General features: G+C 37.2%; 3 protein-coding genes and 2 non-coding genes across 5 annotated transcripts; 3 read left to right on the top strand and 2 right to left on the bottom strand.

The window, feature by feature from the left end:
• Positions 1-32: 32 nt before the first annotated feature.
• Positions 33-10,710, bottom strand: GCR1 (G-protein-coupled receptor 1). The gene is made up of 9 exons (XM_086640451.1): positions 10,308-10,710; positions 9,485-9,516; positions 9,184-9,353; positions 2,816-2,910; positions 2,015-2,116; positions 1,824-1,877; positions 913-1,056; positions 740-810; positions 33-638 (listed from the first exon to the last, which is right to left on the bottom strand). The coding sequence occupies exons 1-9, from the start codon at positions 10,473-10,475 to the stop codon at positions 533-535; spliced, it is 942 nt and encodes a 313-aa protein (XP_086496577.1). The 5' UTR covers positions 10,476-10,710; the 3' UTR covers positions 33-532.
• Positions 10,591-10,672, top strand: TRNAS-GCU (transfer RNA serine (anticodon GCU)). The gene has a single exon. It is a non-coding gene; the product is annotated as a tRNA-Ser (tRNA).
• A 1,175-nt stretch (positions 10,711-11,885) lies between the features above and the next one.
• Positions 11,886-14,062, top strand: LOC147540733 (F-box protein At2g16450-like). The gene is made up of 2 exons (XM_086640449.1): positions 11,886-12,031; positions 12,150-14,062. The coding sequence occupies exon 2, from the start codon at positions 12,179-12,181 to the stop codon at positions 13,844-13,846; it is 1,668 nt and encodes a 555-aa protein (XP_086496575.1). The 5' UTR covers positions 11,886-12,031; positions 12,150-12,178; the 3' UTR covers positions 13,847-14,062.
• A 1,142-nt stretch (positions 14,063-15,204) lies between these two features.
• Positions 15,205-15,286, top strand: TRNAS-GCU (transfer RNA serine (anticodon GCU)). The gene has a single exon. It is a non-coding gene; the product is annotated as a tRNA-Ser (tRNA).
• Positions 15,287-19,047: 3,761 nt separating this feature from the next.
• LOC147540731 (RING-box protein 1a-like) lies at positions 19,048-21,801 on the bottom strand. Its single transcript, XM_086642581.1, has 5 exons — positions 21,576-21,801; positions 21,425-21,475; positions 21,286-21,345; positions 19,439-19,510; positions 19,048-19,331 (listed from the first exon to the last, which is right to left on the bottom strand). Exons 1-5 carry the CDS (start codon positions 21,709-21,711, stop codon positions 19,294-19,296), a joined length of 357 nt encoding a protein of 118 aa, XP_086498707.1. The 5' UTR covers positions 21,712-21,801; the 3' UTR covers positions 19,048-19,293.
• Positions 21,802-22,221: the final 420 nt, after the last annotated feature.

The following is a 22,221-nucleotide window of genomic DNA, read 5'->3' as shown; positions in this document are numbered from 1 at the left end:
ATGTATCCAAAGTCTCACATCACTCAGTATAATGCAATCCAACAGATGTTTCAGAAGTAATAGTTTATGAATCCTAACATAAATACATTCACTCATTTGTGTTTTCTAATACATAACAAGAGAAAGAGGACAGAGAAAAGGTTCCCTATCTATCACTCATGGAGAAATAATCTCAGCTTTCACTTCTAGTAATAAAACAACATGATAGAAATTTGCTGTAACTACAAATACCACCAGAATTTTCGGAATTAAACAATCCCCTAGTTTGAAGAAATCAAATCTTTGCTCCACCAAAATGTAACCCTTTGAAATTCGAGAGCGAAGATGTAGGAGAGAGGCTAGATTCTGTGTATTTTGTAGTACAACATAAATTTATGTTCAAGAAAATTCAAGAATTCTGAAGCATCCGATGTGAAGGTCTCGATCATGGTCCTCTTGAGTTTTATGGTTCGGCTTTGTTTCCTTATATCCCAAGAAGGTTATAGTTAAAGACGAAAAAGTGCAGTGAGAATACGAGTAGAATACTTAGCTTCTATTGCTGGTCTTCGACTTTTAACAAGACTAGTTCACTTTCTTCTGATTGGAGTCGTGGCTTTATATATGTCGGTAACCATCTCCATACTCTGTCGGGACACCACCTGATAAAAACGAAACGGAATATCAATCAACTTAAGTAAATTTGAAAAGCAAAGATGAATAACTAAACTACTTCAGTGAGTTTACTACTCTTATAACTTACAGAACAAATCTCTCATAAACTGCTCTTCGCACCGATGAGTTAAGGCCATAAGCAATTGAGTTGAAGAGACCCTAAATTAACAACAATTGAGTTGAATGAATCTCTCGTAATACTAATAGAAAATAAGCTTCCAACAATCAATAATAGCGGTGTTGATGCTGGAGGAAGTTTACCATAAGTGCAGCTGTTCCAACATCAAGAATTGATAGCCATAAAATTTTATGTTCTGGTTCAATAAAATCATGTATACGGTTGATTGTACCGAATGCCCACGATCCTATTAGAATCAACGGGTAGTAACCCCACCGGTTTAACGCCTACATGAAATCCGATATCAGCATAAAGCCATAAAGCAAAAGTTTCATACAGAATTTCTGAGACACAAGGTGACCAACATAAAAAGAAGGAAGAACAATATAATAGAGAAACACAAATTGCAAAGAAAAACTAGGAAGCTCTCATGATGTACCACCCGTCTCAATACCAGCAATTTTGTACTTATTTTAGCCATCGACGAGGCTCAGTGCACATCGTACAAGATGTTTCCTTGATATGAACCACCCCTACAGCACCCTAGGCTTCTGTGCCCGACCAATCTTAGCCCAAATCTACCCAAAAGGCCTAGCTTATATGTACGAGAAGGTGTTACCTCGCACATGAAACTTCCCTTTTACATCATGTTATCATTTCATAATCGTTTTAGATCAAAGGTGTCCTAAAAACTGACCATTCTTACTTTGCTTTTCATTTCGGCAAGACAAATATTGGACATTTTCGACGTTGTTTTGGGATTTCAATACTAATTAAGAGGCTATTTTTCACCACGTTCAAGCAATTAACTCTTTTTTTAATGGTATTCTTCTACTTACTATATCGACTCTTTCTATTGTCCAAAGAAGTCCAGAAAACTGCAAGAAGAGGACTAGTTGTTCATCGTGATGATATTTTCTCTTCTGCTTTTCCCATTTGGTTGGAAATTTGCAACAATCATTCACAGTAGTAACAGGAACTCCTGCTTGTACTTAGGTCTATCTGATTCTATTTCTTGTTAACAGAAAAACAAAAGAAAAGCTAATGCAGGTACCTTCATGTCCGGCCTTCCGAACTGTTGTGACCGGTCGGACATGCCAACTGCCATCTGTGAGGAATAACTAATAAGCAACTTTCACTAAGAATATAAGTGCGTCGCGAAAGTACAAATGTTGAGATGTCACTTCAATTAAAACTAGAAAAATGTAGTATGCACTTTCATGAAATTTAGAAAGAAACACATACACGAGCTGCATTGTTTAGCATGCGTATCACTTGAAAATATGTAAATCCGTTAAAAAGAATCGCTCCCCAAAGTGGACCATAAAATGTTAGGAAGTGAACCACCTGCACCATGAAATATAGAATTATATGAAAAAAGACTAACAAACAAATAAGATATTCAACAAAGTTTCCTAAAATGAGTAAAAGCAACTCAAGGATAGACAAGAAAACTGGTGTCTCAACTCTCAACTGATACAGACGTGAAGTGAAATAAGAGAGAAAAAACTCAGACGCAAAAGTTTAGCATGGTCAGTCACCAAACTCATCATCTCTTTTTATTGTAAGTGATCCAGAATTAAATCTAAAGAAATCACAGAAGACTTAAAATATGTTCATTAATTTGAACCCTTCAAATCATGGTTCTTTCGTGATTTTGTTTCGTAATGTTATGATTTAGCTTGTTCAGAATCCAGATATTCTTCAGGATCTTTAGTTATGACCTTCACTCGAACATTAAATAAGTACATATACAATACTAATAAATACTAGGGCTTGTACTTTAAAAATTTAAAGTTGAGCTTGGTGGATCATGAGCCACGTTACAAATAGCCTTAAAGTAAATCTGAAGAAACTGCAGTAAATCTGAAGGATGTGCATATTAGCAACAATAGCCGTAAAGTAGAGTTCAATAAATACCAACATTAGTGGCAAATTTTTGGTTGTTCAAAGGTCTGCCTATAGTACAAAGTAAACAACTAAATTCTTTTGGAAGAAAAATATGAAAAGTAGAGCATGTATCTTTTCCGCTAAAAACTCACTTGCCTTTCCTGCTTGTCCCGTTTGTGTCCAACACCACACACCTAAGTGTCCAGGATCATTACCAATTGAGCGTATAACAGTCACTACAAGCGAAGTTCCTGCAAACGAATCAATAAAATATATCTAATTATAAGATGAAAGGTAAGTATCAAGAGCATATAAGTTCCCGAGGAGTGGCTCCAGCAATAAGAGACTCAATCAAGGACATCAACACAAACAGTAGTTAAGTACTACACATCCAAAGTATTCAACAAAAAAAAAAAGAATGAACTTATTATTAAGATTTAAAATATTAATCAAGACCAACAAATAATATTAGTGACGCAGCGGAAAAACTGATAAAAAGCCTTAGAACTCCGTCTAAAGACTATTGAACCGAAATTGATAACAAGAATACTAAAATACTGAATTTTATTGATTGAATGAATGACTGAAACAACTTCTAAGCCCTCATTATATAGACTTAGGGTTTCCTAATCTTGGTCAAACTCCAATAGAAAGTCCTAAAAATAAAATACTAGAATAGTAGTAATCCTAAACTGAAAATAATTACCAAAAATAAAAAAAAAACTAGTAAAAGTCCGTTTTGAGGCCCTAAACGATGGAATTTGCCCCTCAAAGTGGGTCCGTTGTGGCGAAGCTACAACGAATGACCGGAACGCTATTTCGGACCATCCCTCAAAATTTCGTCCAATTCCGACACCCGTAGCTTCGATTTTGGCCGTTTTAGTCTGTCACCCTTGTATTTGGCCGCTTCGATCTCATCCATGTATTTCTCGGCCAATTCCTCTACATCAGTCTCCTCCACTTGAAAAGAACTCGACCTCGAGTGATTGTTAGGATAAAGTGGTGTATCTGGATAAAAGGTATAGATATCAGCAACATTGAAAGTATTTGAAATTCCCATGTCTTGAGGAAGATCCACCACATAAGCATTGTCATTGATTTTCTTCAAGATCTTGAATGGACCATACTTCTTAGGTTTCAATTTATTATATGTGCCTGCAGGAACACGCTCTTTTCGCAAGAAAATCATCACTTCATCTCCCTCCTTATATACCTTCTTTCGACGATGTTTATCGGCAGCTGCTTTGTTCTTAGCGTTAGTCTCCTCGAGGCGAAGTCGCACTTCGTCGTGCATTGTCTGAATTTGCTCGGCCATGTTTTCTGCTGCTATACTAACTCCTATTCCTTTGGGTAACTTCGCTAAATCTACAGCGTGATTAGGAGCTTTCACGTAAACGACAGAAAATGGAGTTCTTCCAGTTGCACTATGCACTGCATTGTTGTAGGCAAATTCTGCTTGAGGTAATGCATGATCCCATTGTTTGGGTTTATCACCACAGATACATCGAATCATGTTACCTAAAGTTCGGTTTGTTACCTCTGTCTGTCCATCTGTTTGAGGGTGAGCTGTAGTACTTCTGTTTAAAGAAGTGCCGAACATCTTCCATAAGGTGACCCAAAAATGGCTAAGAAACTTTGAGTCCCGGTCTGAAGTAATCGATTTGGGTACTCCATGTAGCTTGACAACTTCACGAAAAAACAATTTTGCTATATGGGTAGCATCCGAAGTCTTCTTACACGGAATAAAGTGAACCATCTTCGAAAACCTATCGACGACCACAAAAACTGAGTCTACTCCCCTTTGTGTACGAGGGAGTCCTAACACAAAATCCATGGATAAATCCTCCCAAATGGTTGCTGGAATGGGAAGAGGCATGTAAAGACCCGTATTTTGTGTCTGACCCTTTGAGACTTGACAAACATAGCACTTCTGAACATAATTCCCCACATCTCTCTTCAACTTTGGCCAGAAATATCGACTGGATAAGCTCAGAACTGTTTTATCTCTTCCGAGATGTGCGTTTAATCCACTAGCGTGTAACTCGCGGATCAAATTTTCCCGTAGGGATGTTTTGGGAATGCATAAGCTGCTGCCCTTAAATAGGTAACCCTCTGAAATAAGATAATCTGCCACATGTTGATCTTCCTTACACTTAGCCCAGATTTCTTTGAAGTCCTCATCATCTTCGTACAACTCTTTTAATACTTCAAAACCCACAACTTCTTGTGTTAACGTTACCAACAGTGTGGCACGTCTACTAAGTGCATCTGCGACTCTATTCGTTGCTCCAGATTTGTGTCGAATAACAAAGTTGAATTTCTGAATAAAAGTGGCCCACCTGATGTGCATCTTGTCTACTTGTTTCTGACTGTTAATGAATTTCAGGGCCTGATGATCTGAGTATAAGACAAACTCATTCTGGTACAAATAAACCTCCCAACGTTGTAAAGCTCGAACTACTGCATAAAACTCCTGGTCATAAGTACTCCACTTTTGTCGGGCTTCATTCAATTTCTCACTAAAGAAAGCTACAGGACGCCTTTCTTGTGATAAAACTGCTCCAATTCTTACCCCACTAGCATCACACTCGACTTCGAAAGGTTTATCAAAGTTGGGTAAGGCTAAGACCGGTGCATTGCATAATTTTTCCTTAATAAGGGAAAAGGCTTCGTCTGCTTCGACACCCCAGTCAAACTTGCCTTTCTTCATGCACTCAGTGATAGGTGCCATGATAGTGCTAAAATTCCGAATAAATCTTCGGTAAAAGGTGGCTAATCCATGAAAACTACGAACTTCAGTAACTGTTTTAGGAGTCGGCCACTCTTGTATAGCCTGTATCTTTTCGTTATCAACATGAATTCCTTCTGAACTTATTACAAAGCCCAGAAATATAAGACTATGTGTGAGGAAAGTACACTTCTTTAGATTCAGGTGTAATTCATTCTCCTGTAGAACCATCAATACCTTTCGGAGGTGTACGAGGTGTTCCGCCTCAGTTTTACTGAAAATAAGGATATCATCGAAATAAACAACAACGAATTTTCCAGTAATACAAGGTTCAAGTACCTGGTTCATCACTCGCATGAAGGTGCTGGGAGCATTGCTAAGACCGAAGGGCATGACCAACCATTCATACAGTCCATCTTTACTTTTGAAAGCCGTTTTCCATTCATCTCCTGGTCGGATTCTGATCTGATGATATCCACTCCTCAAATCAATTTTGGAAAAGATTTGGGAGCCCTCTAATTTATCCAACATATCCTCTAGTCGTGGAATTGGAAAACGGTATTTCACAGTTATTTTGTTGATAGCTCGACTGTCCACACACATTCTCCAACTTCCATCTTTCTTTGGAATCAATAAAGCAGGTACAGCACAAGGACTCATGCTTGGGCGGATGAATCCTTTACTGAGTAATTCTTCGATCTTCTCTCTTAAAATCTCATCTTCCTTCGGACTCATACGGTAATGTCTCATATTAGGTAAGCTGGCTCCTGGAATGAAGTCGATATGATGTTGTACGTCCCTAAGAGGAGGTAGCTTTTCAGGTAAATCTTCAGCAATGATTTCCTGAAACTCTCCCAGTATTCCCTCAACCTGTTCTGGAATTTGGATTGGCGGCTTATGTACTCCTTCTTCCACTGCTGCCTTAACGACAATGGCATAGACTCCTTGCGCTTCCTTCACATCAGCAAAGACTTCGTCCTCTGACCTGCTCAATGTAAGAAAAGTTTCTTTAGATGAGGATGTAGGTGAAATACTTTTAACCTTACTTCCTTGGGGCACCATGAGAATCTTATGTCCCTCCCAATCGAATGTATAAGTGTTGGATCGGCCTCTGAAGGTACAATCGGTGTCCCATTGCCATGGTCGTCCTAGAAGAACATGACTAGCATCCATATCGGTCACATCACATACGACTTCCTGTTTGTAGTACTTTCCGATAGAGATAGGAACTCGACACGTCTTGACAATTTTCTTAACATGTCCCGGTTCTATCCAACCAATGGTGTATGGTGATGGATTATCTTCCACGGGTAATTGTAGATGCTCAACAAGTTTTCTAGAAATAAAATTCTCAAAACTTGCGGAGTCAATGATTAGAGAACACACTTTTCCTTTGATAGTACATTCAGATCGGAAGATCTTTTTCCGTTGGCTACGATCTTCCTTCATTGGTGTGAGTAAGACTGGATGAATCATGCAAGCTACTCGTTCACCTTCCTCTTCGGCACATTCATAACCCTCATAATCTTCACCACCATCTTCGTCTTCTTCCAGAAAACCATCTTCTCTATTATCTGCCACGACGTTCACTGACCTTCTGTTCCTTCCTTGGGGACAATTACTTGACGTGTGGCCGATTTCTTGACAGGAGTAGCACTTAGTCCCACGAAATTTTGTATATGGATTTGGATTGGCTCCTGTGTTAGCTGGGGGTCTCTGATTAGCAGTACTGGAGCTGCTTCTTGTCACGTTTCGTGGGGGTTCAGTATTTTCCCCGAGTCCCTTGCTCTTTTCAGCAGTCAATCGAGGTTGTTCGTCTCTTCTGAATCCTGAATTGAATCCTGAATTTCGACGATCTTTCTCCCAGGATTCCGCCTTTAGTGCTAAATTGTACGCGTCCTGGATAGTCCAAACCGTAACCAATCCAATCTTTTCCCTTAGATTAAATTTTAAACCATTCATAAAACGATCCACTAACACGTTATTTGATTCTGTCAATTGTTCCATCCTATTTCTCTGGGCCAATCTTGAAAACTCCTCGTAGTACTCTCCCACCGAACGCAACCCTTGTTTACAATTTTGGTAGATCCTGAACAAGTGTTGTTGATAATCAGGGGGTAAGAACCTCTCCCTCAAGTGTTCTTTCATAGATGGCCAATTCTGGATTGGAGCCTTTCCTTGCCCCTTTCTTTGACGTTGTAATTCATCCCACCAAACCGCAGCACTTCCTTTGAGTCTACAAGCGATAATGTTTACCATCTGTTCGCCAGGAACAGTATAGGACATATCCACTTGTCGTTCCACCTCATGTAGCCAATCAAGGAACTCTTCGATCGGCAAATAGCCACTGAAGATTGGAATTTCTGCCTTGATTTTGTATTCATCATAATCTCTGCGCGGGTAATGTTGGTTAGGATAATAGTTACCATCACGTTCTTGGTTGCCAGCATATTGTTGAAGTATTTGTGGTCTGCCTTCGTTTCCATTAACAGGTTGGTTGTGGGCGAATCCCTCAACACGTTCTCTGTTAATAGGTTGCCTAGGGTTTATGTTGACATTCAGGTTGTTAATCATCTCCATCATCTGATTTAGTTGATGACTCAAACCGTCAACTTTTACCCACAAAGCATCGTTACCTCGTTCACCGTCGAGGTTTGCGTTTCTAGCTTCGTCTTCTGCCATTAAGCCAGGAGAAACCTCGCTCTTGATGCCAACTGACGCAGCGGAAAAACTGATAAAAAGCCTTAGAACTCCGTCTAAAGACTATTGAACCGAAATTGATAACAAGAATACTAAAATACTGAATTTTATTGATTGAATGAATGACTGAAACAACTTCTAAGCCCTCATTATATAGACTTAGGGTTTCCTAATCTTGGTCAAACTCCAATAGAAAGTCCTAAAAATAAAATACTAGAATAGTAGTAATCCTAAACTGAAAATAATTACCAAAAATAAAAAAAAACTAGTAAAAGTCCGTTTTGAGGCCCTAAACGATGGAATTTGCCCCTCAAAGTGGGTCCGTTGTGGCGAAGCCACAACGAATGACCGGAACGCTATTTCGGACCATCCCTCAAAATTTCGTCCAATTCCGACACCCGTAGCTTCGATTTTGGCCGTTTTAGTCTGTCACCCTTGTATTTGGCCGCTTCGATCTCATCCATGTATTTCTCGGCCAATTCCTCTACATCAATTAGTTAGCAGAGAATACAACTAATCCAAATTGTGGCGCCCCATATCTCAAAATAGATACGAGCACGACCCAACAATTCACGGGCGAGAAAAAAGTCCGTCAGAGTCTCCTCTGTAAATCGCATCGGTCGTACATCTAAAACCTATCATGCAAACCATACATTCGCACAAAATAAAATTTCGAAGGGGAAGCTAAACAAACTCAGACTAACTAAATACTACTTCGGACTGAAGCCCGAACCACAAGAAAACTACAAAATCTCTTGTAACATAAAAAACCTAATCTAAATCTAAGTGTGATACTGATATATATATATATATATATATATCATTTGTTTATCCGTGAGAGAACAAGTACCATCTTGTGAATCGCAATTAAATGAGAAATTTGCAAATAGCAATAGGTAAAATTTAAGAGAGCAGTCTATTATTCATCGTTATTTGACCCAAATTGTACATAAACATGGTCCACCTTTCAATTAGTTGACACTGACAACTAAGAAGGCATTTTATTTTATTTTTAAAAATGACAGTTTTTTAAGCTAGCAAAACACCAAAAAGTAAAATAAGCAACTTAAAGGAAAGGGATAAGTTACATGCATACCCCAAACATATAAGTGAAACATGGGTTCCAAATCTTCGACATCAGTTTTATGTCTAACAACAGTTCGGTGAAGAGTGAACGCAATAGTCGTAGTCCACAGAAAAGAAGCCACACAAAAGAAATGTGTGCTGTATCCCTGAGCATGACAAAAGTATCCCTTTGCCGGATCCCTGAATAAACACAAAACAGGAACAATGTGAATTGTAAGGCACCAAAAAATCAACAGATTTGAAAAGCCCATTAATTCGTTGAACTTAAAGAGTCATTTTTCCTGAAAGTAACATAAATCCAGTAGGCTTACCCAACTATGCTGAAGAAACTGCAGAGCATATCCTGGACCACAAAGACAATCGAAGAAGAGTGAGAGCAAGGATCAAATACGAAAATGGTAATGAAGTAATTCAAGACTTCAAATCTTGAGTATGTGGTAAATTAAGTGTTGAAGTAGTTCAATATGTAACCGAAAGTGACATGAGAAAGCGATTTTAGCAGTGCGGCCTGTAGCTCAGAGGATTGGAGCATGTGGCTACGGACCACGGTGTCGGGGGGGGGGGGGGGTTCGAATCCCTCCTAGCGCACGGCACGTTTACTTATGTTTGTCCAAGTCTTATAAAGGGCGGTTTATAAGTTGTATCCTATTTTGAGAGAAAGTTATGAAGGTCAGAGTGGTAGGGTTTGAGTGAGCAACAAGTATTGATATCTTTGTAATCTTGTTCTAGTAGTGAAATTTATAACGGCGGCATGGTTGGCTGTGGAGTAGGGGTCTGTGTGGGAATATATTCCTGGGATGGGAAAGGAGGAGGGATCTAGCAAACAAGAATCCCTATAATGTATATATAGGTCCTCTCCACTCATTGCCAATTGGATATGTTATTGTATTGAGTGATTAAGTCTGCATTAGGTATTACAAAAAATGAAAAATAGAGCAAGCTACAAACTAATACTAAGAGTTAAGAATACAATGAAGCTAATCAGAGTCATACAGAGATCAAATATTCATCCCTAAATATTGGGGGGGAAGTTGTGTAAATAGCCTCCTTCTATCGGGGGGTTTATATTTGGGGGTTATTAAAACTCAAAAAATGTAGAGATCCAAAACCAAAAAAATACAGGTAGAGACATACAGAGAGAGCGAGGAAGAAGACGAGTTTGAAGGAGAATTTACGGAGGTCTTTCAATAGAAAGTAGCATATCACTATCAAGGCCGACCCACCAAGTGAGAGTGTCGCTCCACCTCTGTTTATTGATGTTAACAATCGCCGATCGCTTCCCGTCAAAACTCCTCCTCCCATCTTCGCCGCCCCCTATTTTTCTCTCTCTCTCTCTCTTTAATAAATAGTATACTACTAGCACCAACGACGCAAGAATAATAAACTTATAAAGACGGACAATGAAGACAATCACAAAGACGCTTTGGCCGAGTGGTTAAGGCGTGTGCCTGCTAAGTACATGGGGTTTCCCCGCGAGAGTTCGAATCTCTCAGGCGTCGACCATTTTTTTTTATTAATCTTTATTCTCTTTCTTTCCTTTCTTTGCAGTGGTGGTTATTTTAGTTTTGTCAAATTTTTATAGACAAGATCGATTTGTCAAATTTTGGGAGAAGCATATTCTTTTCTTTTTCGTATACCTAAATAATGAAATTGCACCTTAATCCAAACAAATGTGAAACTATGTTCTACTGGAAACTTGTCTTGTACACATCTTTCTCCCAGTATGATGTCGACCTTACTGATCCATGATGTTCCGTCCATGATCAGATCCACATCAAATTCCACACATTCTAATTAACTTGAAAGGACGACTACCCATTTTTTTGTTTCCCACTAAATCATCAATCTTTTATGTTTCTCCTAAAGTTGTCCCTTCTTAGACACCTCAATCCAACATAAAAAAGGTATGCTCCTTCTTTACTGAAAACTTGTACAATGCAATGCTCCCTTTATTTCGATCATCACAACCAACATTTTAGAGTCTAAGTTTTTATTTTTATTTTTTGTTGAGCTAGTCTAAGGTTGTTAGTACCGGTTTCGTATAACAGGTGCGCCCCTTATTTTCGAATCACGTTTTTCAAGTTTCTACTTTTCTTTTTTGATGAAATTCAAGTTTCTACTTAATGTAAAGATGGTTCAGGATGTCATATGTTTAGAGTTTTTAGAAAGAGTAAGTTTAGATATTTTAACTTCGTCGTGTAAATTGAATAAATAATGTTTGCTCTTTTTTTTTTTTTCTTAGAGAACATGTGTACTTAGTACTTACTAAGAGGGCGGTGTGAGAATAGTCAAACATGGGAGAATGAATATCTAGCAACCAAGAATATAAGGTCAAGGTCCTCTCCACTCATTGCCAAATGGTTTTGAGTTGAATGACCACAAACTTAACATGGTACCAGAGCTAGACCCACACGTGATAGGGTTAAAAGCCACACGTGTTCCACGTCGCCTAAAGAAATACACGTGTTAGGCTCAAAGAACCCCACACGTGAGGGGGCGCGTGTACGAATAGTCTGTATCTAGCAAATAAGAATATAAGGTCAAAGTCCTCTCCACTCATTGTCATTTGGTTTTCAGTTGGATGACCGCAAACTTAACGAGACTGAGGTCCCATTAGAGAGAGAGAAGAGTCACTTTACCACGTACCCGTAGCAAAAGAATTTTTTTTTTTGTTAAACGTAGCAAAAGAATTTGGCCAACCTATCATTACTGATCGTAACCCTGAATAAATTTAGTAATTTCATAAAGAGAGGAGTCCTTTTTTTTTAACGAGGATCAATCAATCAGCTCCTTCCTCCTTCTATGCCGGGGTAAAAATCTCCCTTTCTCTCTCTCCGTCGGTTTATTCTCTTACTCCGGTGAGTTTGTTTCGCATACTCCTGTTGATGATCCTATTTTATGTGTTATGTCCTAATTAATTAATTAAATCAAGGGCTTTATAATTATATATGAGGTGTGGTTGTTGGTGATTTCTAGGAGATTACTTACTACTAGGTATAAAGAAGATGATGATGATGATGATGAAAGCTGGTGGTGCTTTTAATTTCCCAATCTTCAAAAGAAAGAAGAATAAGAAGAAGAAGAACAAGGTTAGTAGTAGTAGTAGTATTAGCCCAAAAAATATTACAACAACTTCCAAAGGTCATAAAGGTATTATTACTACTACTTGTACTAGTACTAGTACTATATCATCATCATCATCATCACATTCTACTTCTTTTGGTATTGTTAGATGTACTACTACTACTACTACTACTAGTACTAATAATTATTACAGTAGTAATGATTGGTTTGTATTTGAGATACTGACTAGACTTCCAGTTAAGTCACTTTTTCGTTTCAAATCTGTTTCCAAGAATTGGTCTTCCTTGATTCAAAAAGATCAACAACTTATGGATTTACACTTCACCCGTTCTAAAACGCGCCTTCCTCCTCGCATACTTATTGTCCTTCCTCTACCACCCGACACAAAGGACGAACAATACAGGCTAAGGGAATTTGGTCCCTTTTTATACTCGCGCAAAAAGAAATTGCACATTACAGCTGACCTCGTGTCTGAAGAAGAACAAGTATACACCAACAATGGTGCCCCCACTGGTCAGGGCACAAAACTGAAACTAGTGGTCGACACTGTAAGGGAGATAACCAAGCCTTCTTATCATACCATTTCAAAACCTATAAACGGTTTAATCTGCCTCATTAATAACTATACAAAACCTGTTGCTCGTTTATGCAATATCAGCACCGGAGAACTGTCGCCTTGGTTTCCATTAAACCATTATTTTGACTCATCCTACGCATTTGGTTTTGATCCTGCTACTAATGAATACAAATTGGTACATGTGGGGAGGGACCAGATCTCTCGTATATTTTGTGATGTTCTGACCATTGGGCGCCAAGGTGTTAAGAATAATAACACATGGAGAAAGATCAAAGAGGTTCCACAATTAGGATGCACACGTGATTATGTTTATGTTAATGGTGTTATTTATTGGTATCCTCCTGATTGGCTTATAGTTGGTGTCTGTCGAGATGTAATCTTTGTGGCATTTGATGTAGGAAGTGAGAAGTTCAAAACAATCACAATCCCTGATTTCGTTCTCCGTGATGTTGAGAAGCCTAACGACATTTTCGAAATTGATTATGTCGGTAAATTACTTGAAGTGAATGGGAGTTTAGCTATGGTAGTTCGACTGAACAATCAGACGTTCAAGATGTATTTATATAAAGATGATGGTAACACGTACAAAGAGGAGGAAAAGATCAATGGGATGTCTACTGGTAGTTGTTCTCGTAGGAAGAATGGAAGATGGAGACATAAGAAGGGAATATGGAGAGAGAACAACAAAAGATGGAGTGAAGTAAGTACAATCACATTGCCTTTCCAAATGGGAAATGATCATCGTGTTAAGTTTCATACTTTCGTAGGATCAGATGACAAAATTTTCATAACAATATCTATTTTGGGTATGGAGAAGAAGAAATGTGTGTCTATTTATTGTTACAATTGGAAGAAGTTTAGTTTGACAGAAGTGGATGTAAGTGGAATCCCTTCTTCGATTCCACAATTGTGCCCTCAAAGTTTTTTTGCTACTTTCTCTGAAAGTCTTTTGTCCATTGACGCACAATGCTTTCCGACGCTGCTCTCCGACGCGACCGTAGCAGAGAGATGAACTTCACCTAATCTAGAAACTTTATTTGCCTTTTTTTTTTTTAAAACTTATGTTTGCATTATTTATGTTTCATGCAGCTGCTTTGTAGTTTTAAGAAAAGAAATTGGATAGATGGATTTGTTTTCTTATTATCATAACCCTTGATAAGCTGCCTCTCAATTTTCTTTAACACATTGTTAGTAAGCAGTTCTTCGTTATAAATTTCATTATGATAAAGGTTCTTGCTCACCGGTGGCTTGGATGTACGTATAACGTATCGTGGTGGCTGCTGCACCAAAAGCAAGGTTTGTTTGCTTTTGCTCTGTGGTCGGTAAGAAGGAACCACCAACAGGTATGTTATTCCAAGACACAATATATATGTGTTGAGTTTTTTCAAATAATGAATAATAAGGGTGAACGAAAAACGGATAATTTTCTCCAACAAGTTATAGAGGTACATTCTCGTTCATTTGTCAATAGAGTTTCTCTACAGGCTAGGAAGAAGATTAAGAGTTTCACAGGCAATAGAAACACTAATTTCAGTGTAACTTACCTGAACTTGTAAGAGTGAAGCTAGCTGCCGCAGATGCAAGCCTGTAACAGCAGCAGCTAGAAGAGATGCCGGAACCTTATTTCACTCCATACTTGAAGCAGGTCGAGACTTAGAATACAATACCCGACCCCATTACACATGTACGAGCACTTGAAGGTTGAGACTTAGAATACAACACCGGACGACCATTACACAAGTACGAGCAGACGCAGGATAAATACCATCCATTGCCCAAATATGGTTTTCCTTGAAATTAAGTGGCCGGCCCCCGATATTCAAGACAATTTTAACAATCAAGAGTAGAAACAAACATGTGTCTTATTTATACTTATGAACAAACATTTAGAAATCGAGGCAGCAAACTACATCCTATAATTCATTTAAGAAATAGTACTAGTAGTAGTTACTTGCAGTTAGAAATATAATTAGCTGCCCATCTTCTTCGATCAGCGGGGCTTTTTGGGGCCTGAAACAGGAGCACCCTATTAAAAAGCAATAAATCAAAAAACAGAAATCCTTTACTATGGATTGGCTGAATTAAAAACATGCACTCAGAAGATATATATCATACGACTCTCATGATCAATATATGACAACAAAAAGAGTTCCGTAAAAACAGTGCTCCACTGGCTTTAATTTTTTGGCTAATCAATTTAGATGTAGTAACATCATCCACATTACTATGAAGGCGGAGCCACCAAAAGAGAGTGTTGCTCCACTCGTGTTTATTGATGTTAACACCCAAAGAGAAAGTAGCATACTAGTATGCACGCACGTACGCAGAAGATCAAATTTTATTTATAACGAAGGTTTCTACAACCACAAAGACGCTTTGGCATAGTGGTTAAGGCGTGTGCCTGCTAAGTACATGGGGTTTCCCCGCGAGAGTTCGCATCTCTCAGGCGTCAACCATTTTATTGTAGTGTCTTCTTTTATTTCTCAAATCTTCTTTCTTTCCTTTGGTTGTAGTGGTGCCGTGGTGGTTAATTTAATTTTGTCAAAAGTTTATAGTGTTTTTTTTAGAATACGGACTATGATTACGTTAGTCATTACATGACATTGATACATCATTAATGTGTGATAAGCACGATAATTGTCTAAGTTAAATTAGGAATTAAAGAGGCCTAAAGAACAATAACAAACTAAAGAAGCTTAAAGTTCGACAAACTTATCAGGGGCGTGGGTGAGGGGGTGCAACCGGTGCGGCGGCACCGGGCCCCTCTCTATTCAAGGGCCCCATTTTTTGTTATGCTAAAGACGAACTTATACATGAGAGGTCAGTTTATTTCAAAATGTTATGCGTAGCTCAGTTGGTTCGTTGCGTACCCTACGCGTGAGAGGTCCCGAGTTCGAAACCTTTCTCCCCCGCCCTCCCTTATATTTTTTTATAATTTAAGTTTTATTAAGCTTCAGATTCTATAGGCAGCCATACAGCTAAAAAGTTTTCATACATTCCAGTTTCTGTAGGCGCCTCCCTTTACTTTTTATGATTTCATAACCCTCTTCATATATTTTCTAAAGGCTGCTCCAGTCTTCCTCTCTTTTTCTCCCTCTAATATGTAATAGGTTTTCACGTATTCTTTTCCTAATATACATACTTTCTATGTTTTCATTATTCAATACAGTATTGTTTTCTATTTGTTGCATCTAATTTTGTGTCATGCTTAATTTGTGTAAGTATTTATTTTAATTTATAAAACTCGCAACTTTCAAATAGTGAGATAATTTGTTTTCGAGTTATATAATCTAGTTTATATAGTTTGAAAGTTATGTAACAATAGAGATAGTAGTACTTTTTTGCATAAACATATGTATTTCATGATATTTTATGAAAAAAATTCTTCGGACAAATTATTTAAATATTCATCTATTATATCACATAATTTTTTCTAGTTCTCACATCATAAGAAGGGCCCCCAAAATTTTTTTCGCACCGGGCCCCGAAAATCTCGGCCACGCTACTGAAACTTATTATTTATATTTTTTGTCAAAAGTTTATAGTGGTGCCGTGGTGGTTATTTTAGTTTTGTCAAAAGTTTCTAGTGTTTTTTTTTGGCATACGGACTATGATTACGTTAGTCATTACATGACATTGATACATCATTAAGATGTGATAAGCATGATAACTGTCTAACTTAAATTAGGAATTGAAGAGGTCTAAAGAACAATAACAAACTAAAGAAGCTTAAAGTCCGACAAACTTATTATTTATATCTTTTAATAATCAAAATTCAATAACCATGGATTCCACTTCCTTCAGGAATTGAACCTGAGACCTCCGAGATTTTAGAGTTTATGTCAGTACTTATCAACCACTTGGGCAACCAAGTGTTCACAAAAGTTGATAGTGTTTTAATGAAATAGAAAGTTAGAGAGAAATATTTTATAGTCTTATAAATAGAGGGAGAGGCTAAAGGACCCGACATAATTACTATAGGCTCCCAAATTACACACAAGACCTTGTCACAATTTGTGTTAATCCCGGGACCTACAACAATTATGTCGGGGCCTTCTCAAAAATAGAAAACGATGGAGAGAAAAGATAGAAACTATAATATCATTGTAGTTTTTTTTGACTTACTGTCTTTTTTCTCTCTCTCTAACCGTCTCTCTCTCTTACCGTTTTCAGATCTGGGTTTTTCCACCGGCGAAGGGTCCTCCCTTCACCGGAACACTGTTTCCTTGCCATTGTAGTTTGTTTTCCCACCATTAATAATCTCTCGGATCCTCCATATTGTAGTTTTTTGCAGAGTTTCTTCTTTGCAGAGAAAGGGAAGAGATCTTCTTACTCTTTTCCCTCTCTCTATCTTTCTATCTCTACAGTTTTACTGCATTGGGGGTTAGATCATTGGTGGTAAAATCTTTGGAGGAAGTGAAAGAAGATTATTATTCAGACCATCATTTCAAATCAATCACTAAACTACGTTATTGGACAAAAGGTGGAGTTCTTCGTCATGTTTCGACAGGTGTTGGTTGTCGAAAATCAAAGAAATCAAAACAAAAAGCAAATAATAATCTTGTTGATGAAAGGGTAATTTTGAAGATGGGTTATTTCTAGAATTTGAAAGTTTTAGTAGTTTTATGATGATGAATGGTTAAGAAATTTCAAACAGAATTAATTCAGATTATCAAGGATTATGTGATTTCCAAGGATTAGTAATTGATTCTGATGTTGTCGATTTTGTTATTATTGATTAATTTATCTTCTCAGAAGAATTCTGATGTTGGTGGTATTATGATATGCGGCTTTACCAAGGATGATTAATCTACTACAACAATGGTAGTTGAGAGGAATGTAAATTAGTATTTTCTTTATTAACAAAATCTAGTAAAAAGGTTTGAACGAATAACAGTCCCTTAGGGTCCTTTCATCCGTGATCTTTAGGATCTTTTATCTTTCTACCTTTAGAGTCATTTTACCGAGTCGGTGTCTACTCCCATTTTTTTCTCTTCATGAGACACTTTGCATTTAAAGGTATGTAACTCTCATGAAGTTTTCAGAGGAGAGAAATAATTATGATCATCCATGTAACATTGCGATTTAATCGCTTATGAATGAAATTTGTTTTGTTTGGTTTAAAAAAAAAAACTCATGAGAAAGATGTCAATTACAAAGTAAAAGAGAGAGGAGAGGGACTCAATCCAAAATTCTCTAACCAGATTATACCAAGAAAAATGAGATATGAGTTGTACCTCATATCTCATTTTTAATATACTAGGGTATAACCCATTCCCGTAGGGCACGAAGTTTTCTATAAGTATTTTACGTTAAATTATTAACATATGTTTTGGTCATTAAGAAATTTTCAAGTCGATAAAACAAAAATGATAATTGTAATAATGTGAAATTTAAAGAACGAAGAGAAAAGAAAGAGACTCGTGAAAATTTAGAAAGAGAGGAAATAGGGAGAGAGAGATAGTGTGAGATTTTATAGGAAGTGGGTAGTTTATTTTGATTTTATGTCTTTATCTTTTAAAATGAAGGGCCATGATTTACAAAAGAAAATTGTACAGATTTATAAACGAAAGTTATGACATGGCACCAAAAAACCTATGTCATTTGTTATATAGATAGGATGAGTTGTTTTAATATATAGAATGAGTCGAGCTCGAGAAAGTGGATAATTACTCGGCCGAACTCGAACAAACAGTCAAAGACACTGGCCAAACTTACATGTTACTACTCACATCGGCTCGACTCGAGTACAATCCTAATGGCAAAGATGTTTACTGTTTTGGCATTAAGGAAACCAAACGCCCACCATCAATTTCTGCCATTATTTTCAACTAGAGGTCATTTTTTCTTCTCCTTTCATATCTCATTTCTTTTCTCGGAGTGATCTGAAAATAAATATACATATCAAAGGTCGGCGACTCTTGTGGGTACTAGAAAAATAAAATTGGTGGTGGGGAGTTTAGAGGAAACAAAATTGTCCCCGGAAATTAAACAAATGGCCTTAACTCCTTCCATTTTGACTCTTCCACCATTGCCTACTTTCTGGTTGCTGAGTGAAGCATTTGCCACCAAGAAAGGGAGAAGAGGTAAAACTAGGTTTAGAAAAAAGAGTTCCAGTTTAGATTTTCCCCCGATTAATAGTGCTATTCATAACACTGATCCTGCTGTAATTCATCAAGCCAAATCAAGGAAGAAGAAAGATTCACCTTGACATCAAGACAAAGAACCCCCTCACTTCCTCATTCAAGCAGCAACCAATAACATATAACTAAACTGTTCATAGTCGACGAGATTGTATAAAATAAAAATTCAAATCTTTCAATAATTCATCATATCCACACTTTTGAAATTTCTTTTTTACTACAAGAATCGTCATCATCGTATCAGAGTAGTAGAATGAAGGAAGAAATACTTGTGTGAAGTTTCCATAGTTTATCGAACACCATGTAAAAACCCACCTCAGTGGCCATACTTCTGAAATTCCCACTCGCTGTTATCTGCATGTTCATGATATACAAAATCCCCCAATTTTCAAAATTCACTCGGGTGAAGAAGAATAAGATACACAAAAATACAGCGGAATAGGGAGGTAGCGAAAACATACCCAATGGACAAACTTGACGAGTCTTGAGCCAACGGCTAATGCAGTGAAAGTGAAATGCATGATTACATACGCCTACATAAATCAATAGCCAACGAGTAACTTCAGAAAACACTGCCGTAATATGATGTTAGAGAACACATACATGTATATCAATTAGGTATAAGAACGAGCACACGTACATTCCAATAATATTCTAAACACATCATATAACAGAGGGACAAAGGAACCATATATTATTGTACGCCAATGATTCTTTCTAACTCTTATTTAGACTTTTATCTCCACACAAGGAAAAGATCATCAGTATATGTTTGTGGGTTCATTACGACTAGTTTGTTTAGAACTGGCGTCAGTAACAAGATTGCAGCTGTGCTTCTCAGTTTGTAAATTACTTGCTCAATCCTGAATTTCTATTTGTTCATCTGGCTTTCAGTATAACTCACTTTTAACCAAAATAACATACCTAAAAAGTCAAATATCGATAATGTTACCTTTTGGCTTCCAATAAAAACTCACCACCTTTTGCCTCAAAGTAACACCCATAAAAAACCCAAAAAGTAACATCATCAATTTTTTACTATTGTATCGTTTAACTGGAGGAGCCCCATAAGACGCTTGTGCCAGCGGTTGGTATTTTCTATTGGGTCCAGACTAGGTTTGTTTGCAAAAGTGCCAATTTGTCATTCCTTTAAAAACGACTTGCACATCACATCTCCATTCTCAAAGTATCAACAGACTGAGAGGTCACAAGAACCAAATGATGTGAGAACTATTTCTAATGGATATGCAACACCAGAAACTGGTCTGTCAGAGACTTTTCTCGTTGAGATTCAGTCTGGGTCGTTGTAACCAGATCCGAACACGTTTGTAGTGGTATATGTAGCTAGTCAGTTAGACATTCTTCCATGTCCATCATGTTGATGTCCTTATCAAAACAAGCAGTGATGGATGAAAGAATATTGTGCAATAACTTCAATCAATGTATGTCATGGCATAAAGATTATGCCTAAATAGAGAACAACTCACTGAGGAGAACCATTGTACCATATACTTGCAGTGAGGTCCATAATTAGGAAATTCGTAATTGGCAACAACATTTGTTTCGGGAAAATTGGGATTTAGGAGCTCCTTGTCATGCAATTTAGGTACTAAATTATATTTATTTAAAGTATTGTTTATCAGAAATTAGCACTCTAGTAGGTCATTCTATTTAGATTTCCTACCTAGATGGGGACGTAACTCCTCAGAGATATATATATATATATATATATATATATATATATATATATATATATATATATATATATATATATACGGCAACCAAAATCTCAATCAAGCCAGATGGCATTTTAGTTTAACCTAATGCCGTTAGTCGGGTAAACTCCTCCTCGAGTTTACACGTAGGACTACCATATATACTACAAAACCTACAAATAATACTTCCTACTACACTGTACTCTGCAACATCATTTATTAAAATGCTAAATTATATCTCTTGTTCAATTTGAATGGAAGTTTATTGAACTATGAACGGAAACGGGGACATGAAATTAAACCAAACATATTCAAACACTCTATAAGACTAACAAGATTTAAGCTAAAACAAATACATTAATAGATCATGCAAGTTCAATCCATATATATATATATATATATATATATATATATATATATATATATACGAAGAAGGTCTTCTTATGTTATGATCCATCTAAACGAAGATCGAAGATAAATGAATCCATAACCAAAGGAGTAACCATATAAATATTTCATGTGGTTCAGAGTATGTATAAAATCATATAATTAGGGTTTATAAAAGGAGCAAAAATTGATTGATTGATACATACCCCAAGCAACAGTACACTCCTCGCTTGTAGCACTAGCTTGATTAGCTTGGCATTCTATACCTAATCAACAAAAGTTTTTATATCACAAATTCACAAAAAAAAAAAAAAACTACAAGTAAAACCCTACCACCCTACTTACAGAGATCCATGATATGATTCCTACAAATCGCACAATTGTCCACCACGATATCTGAAATCAAAACGATTAAACATAAGGAACAAATATCAAATTATGAACAAACCCTAGAAAGTAAAAAAAAAAAAAAAAAAAAACTAGGGTTATGTAGTACCCCAAGCCCAAAGGGAGACAGCGTTCCACTTCTTGATTTCGAATCTCTTTGGTTTCTTCGAAGATGAAGAAGCTCCGGCGCCGGTTGAACCTTCGCCGGTCGGTACCATGTTCACGTCCGTATCCAAAGTCGCCATTGCTGCCTTCACTCTATAGAGAGAGAGAGAGAGAGAGAGAGAGACGGTAATTTCTACGTTTACTGACTTCTTCCCCTCGACTCTCTTTGTGAAGAGAAGGAGTGTTTCGTTCTTCACCCACGTTATAAAGAGGGTGACTCAAACACGCCGTCACTCAAGCCGTTAACATTTCCGAAAATAAGCCAGATACCAAACCGAATCCCGATCAAAGTATGTGAGTAGACAGAATTTACTTAGACAACAGAACAATGGTCGGATAAGCTATCACTCTTGATTTTGTTTTTGTTACCTTGAACAATCACAAAAATAAATGATAGTACGTAATAATATCGTATACCAAGTTGACTTCAAATGCGTAAATGACCACACAAAATCTTACCATTATTTCTATTGTTTTCGAGATTTATTTATGGAAATATTCGTAACATGTTGAGTTAAAAGATGTTCTTGTATTAAGTAGTGCGGAAAAGATACTGGACAAACATGTAAACGTAATATTTTGAAAACACG

The sequence above is a fragment of the Eschscholzia californica genome, unplaced genomic scaffold, assembly GCF_041429995.1.
Source record: "Eschscholzia californica isolate CP2 unplaced genomic scaffold, dmEscCali1.0.p SCAF_5, whole genome shotgun sequence".
Taxonomy (NCBI): domain Eukaryota; kingdom Viridiplantae; phylum Streptophyta; class Magnoliopsida; order Ranunculales; family Papaveraceae; genus Eschscholzia; species Eschscholzia californica.
This window is presented reverse-complemented; position numbering and strand designations above follow the sequence as displayed.